Consider the following 6332-nt stretch of genomic DNA (forward strand, 5'->3'; position numbering starts at 1 on the left):
TTTTTTTTTTTTACTGACGGGCTTTAGAAACGCAATGCTTGATAATTTTCTGCATTGTAAATTTATTCATAGATTTAACAAATAAATTATTTCTGGTATATAATCTACCATGTTAAATCCCAAATGTTCTTTGATTTTTAACATCATTTTATTCACAAAAAGGCTACATTTGAAAAGAATGTCAAAGAGGGGTGGGTCAAAATTGTGGTTTTGGTCTCGAATACCGAGTGTGGCCTCCATTGGCCCTGATAACGGCGCGAAGGTGACGTGTCATTGACTGGCAGACACACTCTGCCAACAAGGCTCTCCCAAGTTCCTCCGGGTTCTGGGGCTGAGGCTGGCGGCTGCGCACACGTCTTCCCACCTCGTCCCACAAATGCTCGATTGGATTTAAGGAGGTTGGATCCTGCCATCAAAAGTAATGAGAATTTTTTATCAAGTATATTTTTAGAATTAATACACATAGCTTAACTAAAAATCAAAACAAAAAATGGGGGTCAATGCGCTTCTTTTGGCGCTACAGAGCATTTAGTTTGACCTTTTTGCACTGTAAATACGTCTTGCACATAAATCAATTTTTAAAGGTTTTCCTCCAATATTTTTTATTCAAATAAATTATGGGAACAAACACAGTCCTATTTCATCTTGAATAGAGACATTAAAATTTCTGACAACGAAAAATTTTTCAAATTACTCCGCATGTTCAATTAATTGACCTTTTTGCACTCAAACAATTTCATTTTTCTGGCATGAAAACTTTAAGAAGCAAAAAAAATCAATTGAAAGTAATGCCATATTACTAAATTTAAGAATAATGGTTAAAAGTATCTGATATATTCAGAAAAGAAAATAAAAAGTGGGGGTTTGTGATGTTAATTTTTAGATATTACTAAAATAGTGCTAATTTTAAGCTTAAAATAGGGATATTTTTTCTTGATTTTCACAGTATATTTGCTATATTTATCAAATATGATGATGGAATTCATGAAAGTCTATTTGATATATAATTTAGGACCAGTATGAAACAGTTTACTGCACAAAATAAGTCTGTGTGCAGACTGCGTGTAGAAATAGGAATCCAAACTTAACATACCTAAAATACTTCAAAAGAGAAAAAATGATCATTTTCTTCTAAAAAAAACCTTCCACCACAAAATATAGTTCCTTAATTAATGCTTTTGGTATGGAATTTAATCATGAGGTTTTAACTGAATATAGTTTAATTAGCATTGTAGAATCGAAATTTATTGTAAGAATTAAAACTTTATTTTTGAATTATAGGTTAAGATATGAATCTGCTCAAAAGCTCAGGAGCGAACCTCATTAAGTCTAGCGACATAGCGGGCCAATCAAGGACGTTAATATCGTTCGTTTGAAGGAAATATATATATGATCAACACTGTAACTTGCAGCTTTTGATTCTAAATATATCTTTGCACTAGTGACTACCATGATGACGCTCGAATTCTGTTATTGTTTTACACAAACTGCAATCGCATCTTCTCGGGCCTTTCCGACAAGCTCGGAAAAATACCTCGAATGTATTTACATCACCGGATGTTAAAATTTCATACAAAATGGAGTCACTTTCTATTAATTTACGTATGGCTAATACAGAGTTGATTGTCCCCTAGGAGGTATATTTCATGTGATATCGTTGCATTCAATGAACTTTTGCTCAAGTTTCTACATATGAGGGTCGCCCCACATTTATTTCAATGTTTATGAAAAGGGGGTTGTTATGGATGCCTTCGAAACATTCGAGGTTTTTCCGCATGCCGGAAAAGCCCGAGAAGTTGCGATTGACAAAAACTATCGTTATCATATTTGGGAGATTAAAAATTCAAGGAAAATTGTACAGTAAGAGCCAAATGTGGGCCCTTATCAGGCATAAGAAAAAATCAATAAGATAAAATTTATGAATAGATTGTTATGATAAATTTTTAAAGAAGCCAGGTTGAAACCAGGATACACATCGATTTTGATTTACAACATACACACTGGTCACAAGGAAGTAATAGATTACAACTATTTTTTTTTTGATTTCTTTTTTTCTATTTCACTTTTTTAAAATGTTTCAAACAATTTGAAGACAAGAGAGCAAATCTTTTCTTTTTATGCAGATGCATTTTAAGGTGTAACGACCCTCTAAGAAGAGAGATAACTTCGCAACAAAATAATCCTTAAGTCGAATATTGGCTGACGTTTTTCAAATAAATTGTTAGGTCATTATATTTCGGATTGTCTACGATTTTTTCTGTTTTCCCGATCATGACAAGGAGCACCCGGTGGGGCGACCGGTCGACAGGGGATGCTAACTCCTCTATGGCACCTGATCCGACCTCTGATGTGTTTAGAAGTTCATATTTGCTCAGCTCCAAATTTGTATTATATTGTTTCAATGGACTTTTGAGCTTGATTACTGTTTGCTATCTTTACATTTCATTAAGAAATCACTGTCTAGTTTGTTGGGTATGCCAGGACATCAACGATAATTGGAAACGCGGGATAATTCGCATACAGACGAAATTTGGGACCACAAAATATGCATAATATGATTTCATTTATCTGTATATTTGTTTGCCAGTTAAAAGTTTTTTTTATAATTATTTTCCCTTATGCCTAAATTTTGAGTAGGACCCCTTTTCCAAAGTGAGTATGTAGGAAAGAACCCCAAGGACAAAATAGAATCTCAATGACACTGTTAAAATGTCCTCTATCTTTTATTATAATACAGTAAAACACGATTATAACGAAGTGCCAGGGACCGATAATTTTGCTTCATTATAAGCGTAATTCGTTGTATCCGTTAAGTTTACAATATATTTAGTCAAGGAGAATGAAAATCACTGTTGTAAGCGTCAATTCATTATAAACATGTTCGCTATAAGCGTGTTTTACCGTACTCTGTCGTCATACTATGCTGTTGGAGCTCTAGAAAATGACCAATATCTAATAAGATGTATAGATAAAACAATCATTTTTTCAGCGATATGATACAACAATAAAAAAAAATGAGAATTTAATTTTTTTTTTTAAAAATCGAGACCTTTTTTTTATTATTTAAATTACGTATGCTATCACTTAAAATCAATACTAGTTTTAAACGCATACAATAACAGGTGTTTGATGATAACTAATTTTTCATTGTTCCGAACTCATTCAAATGTTAACTTGTTCTTTTTAAAGCTTTATGGCAGAGAATATGTTACAGTTTTCCTCCGTTAACATTTTGTAGAAATAGAACGTAAATAAACTATTCCAAAAATATTTTTACAAGATATTTCACAGATAATTTATTAACGTTCAGTATGGTTTTCCTTGCGGTGATGCACACTGCTATGACATACATGCGCTTTTGAATGAACTTCCGTTTTGTTAAAAAAAAAACTGATATTGACTTAAACTGCAGTCATATTTACAGGCTAAATTGAAAGAAAGCAGGCAAAAGTGACAACAAAGTGGTGGTGGATTATGCGACAGAAGACATGTTTAAGAGACATCGTAAATTTGGTTTATTTTTAGTGACGACAAACACTTTTATTTTCTTCACATTACTTCTATATTCTGCGTTCTACTCTCGGCGGCCAAATTTGATAGAAACTCTCTCCAACTCAGTTATAAACGCACGGGATATGACAGGTATCAAATTTTTTTCATCTTACTTAGAAAAGAGGCAAGTTATTCCAGACAAGTGTGAAGAAGAAGTAGAATTACTCATATTGATTCCGAGTTCAGCTTGGAATTTTGAGCAAAGAGATGCTGTTAGGACAACGTGGGGAAATATAAACAGTACTGATGCCAAGATGAAGCTGGTGTTTCTGACGGGAAGGACTCTTAATGACACAATTAAAAGAAAGCTGGATAAAGAAGGAAGACTTCATAAAGATTTGGTGCAAGAAAACTTCCAGGAAACTTATGACAATTTAACCAACAAGTCCGTGGCATTGCTTAAATGGGCAAACTTAAATTGTCCAGCTGCTAAATACGTCTTAAAAACAGATGACGACATGTTCATAAATATTCAAAATTTAGTCAATTTGTTACGAAGAACGAAACCGAAAAACTCCATACTGGGAGTCAAGAATTCGTATTCTGTGCCATTCCGAGACCCAGGGTCAAAGTGGTACGTCTCCAAGAAACAATATCCAAAAGACAAGTATCCGTCTTATATTAGTGGCACCGCATACATTATCACAGGTGATATCATGTCAGCATTATTTAACACGACAAAGTACCTGCCATCATTATTTATAGAGGATGTTTATATAACGGGGATTTGTAGAGAAGCAGTCGGTGCTAAAGCTGTTCACGTCTCCGGGTTTGATTCAGGTAGGAGTAGCGGGAAAATAAATGGAGCAAACTTTCAGGATAGGATAACTGGGCATCATTTTTCTCCAAACGATATTAAACTGATGTGGAATGAACTTATGAAAGCTACGCCTAGATCATCCAAAAATGATCAATAAACTTTATGGACTTTCAGAGGAGGAAAATATGATAAAATGCGCGTTTTTATTTGAACTTTAAATTTTTTATTTGAATGAAACTATCGTTTAATTGATTTCTAAACATTATGTGAATTGAGAGAAGAATTTCACATTAAATTTGGTATTTTAGAAAATTATAGATATTTTAAATGATTTTCGGCATAGCATTACAAAAACTTATTACAAAATTTGCCATGTTCCATAAATAAGTACTCTAAAGGTAACGCATTTTTCTTTAATTCGGCATTTACAGCCTAATTATCTTACAAAACAGTTTACTCGCTTGTAAAGAAACACCGGTGTACATTTCTTAAAATCCGATGTCGCATCGAAAATTTCCGCTCAGAGTCGCCCGGAAGGATCATAGCCTACTTGATTTCGGGCATACATGTACCCGTTTTCGCAAAAACTCCGTGAGGGAGAATTTGATTTTAAATCATTAATCGCTAGATGGAGGGGAAAAAACGCGTGGTTCTCGCATTGAAATGAGTGAAAATAATTAATAAAACTTTAACATTTTGACTGCAGAAATTTGACTTTTGAATATGCAAGAAATAGCTTCATTCACTACGCCTCTTAAGAGTTGATATGTAATATATAGAGTACCTTTTAACGAGTGTATCTTCAGATATCAGACGAGGGGACTTGTCCCCCGAGTCTGATTTCTGAAGATGCACGAGTTAAAAGGTACTCTATATGTTTTGTATCATTGTTCTCAGTTATTAAGCTACCCATGTTCTATCAATTTCACGTTAATAGCACGTAATTCAACTACATATTCTCATGCACTGAATTAGCCATGATCTATCAAAATTTCATCATACCATTTTATACAACCAATGAAAAAAAAAGCACGTGATTCGAAAAGTATAGCGCGCTGTATTTCTTGAACTTTCTACCTCGTCCATTCATATTCTGAACGCCATGGATGACGGTTGTGATTTTATGCTTTCGCAATTCTTATAGATACGGAAACCGAAATTATGAAGGAAAATTCCTTAGATCAGTTAGCAAACCAGATGCAGGTTGAAGATTCTTTGGGAAGTATGACGTTTGATCTACCGGAACTCAAAACTGAACCTATGGATTTCGATATAGGAGATATTTTATACATGATTGATACTGAGTTGAGTGCGTTAATTTCACCAGTCCTGAGGTCGACACCAAGACGAAAAATGAAAGGTTTGTACAAGTGTCCGATTATGAAATTCAGCGTTTGATAGACTCTCAAAAAATATCCTAACACTCGAAACGTTCAAGCTAAGGAGTGGCGTGCGGCACGGGGAAATGTCCACTTTTGACCGAGATGAACAGCGATTCTCTAAATTACTGGAAGCAGCGATTTGTGTTGGAATTAGAAAACAGGGATTGTGTGTGGTTTGTTACGCTTCAAGTTTATGAGAAAAGAAAACATTCATTTATAAAAATGTGCTTGTGTGAATTTCGTTTTGGATTTAAAAATTGACGTGCAAAATTTAGAATTTTTTATGTAGATCTGAGGAAAGCTTTACCTTCACTATGTTTATATGTGCTTGTATTTTGCTTATTAAGTCAGCTACTTTGTTTATATTCTTTTTCTTTATCTATGTAAGGTCAAGGATCATTAGAATTGTTGCATCATTACCCTGGCGTGTTCTATCTTGATAGAGCATGGTTGTTAGAGCACAGTTAGTCATGGTGTATCAAAAATAAAAACACAGTGGACATCAAAGGAAAAACACCGCAGCAATGATACAATAATAATCAACCTATTAGGAATTTTTATTATCTATGATTAGTCTCTTTTCTGAGGTGTACATTATATCGATCAACTAAACATGAACAGCGTAGCCCATCAGATAC

General features: G+C 34.0%; 1 protein-coding gene across 1 annotated transcript; it reads left to right on the top strand.

Moving 5' to 3' along the window:
* Nucleotides 1–3464: 3464 nt before the first annotated feature.
* Nucleotides 3465–4542, top strand: LOC133202418 (beta-1,3-galactosyltransferase 5-like). The gene has a single exon (XM_061338235.1). The coding sequence runs from the start codon at nucleotides 3489–3491 to the stop codon at nucleotides 4467–4469; it is 981 nt and encodes a 326-aa protein (XP_061194219.1). The 5' UTR covers nucleotides 3465–3488; the 3' UTR covers nucleotides 4470–4542.
* The last annotated feature ends 1790 nt before the right edge of the window (nucleotides 4543–6332 follow it).

Source organism: Saccostrea echinata, unplaced genomic scaffold (assembly GCF_033153115.1).
Source record: "Saccostrea echinata isolate AGI-Se365-2 ecotype Australia unplaced genomic scaffold, CSIRO_AGI_Sech_v1 ptg000047l, whole genome shotgun sequence".
Taxonomy (NCBI): Eukaryota; Metazoa; Mollusca; class Bivalvia; order Ostreida; family Ostreidae; genus Saccostrea; species Saccostrea echinata.

Excerpts from the sequence above, each read along its gene's own strand:
- LOC133202418 (XM_061338235.1), top strand. The coding sequence starts at position 3,489 with ATGTTTAAGAGACATCGTAAATTTGGTTTATTTTTAGTGACGACAAAC.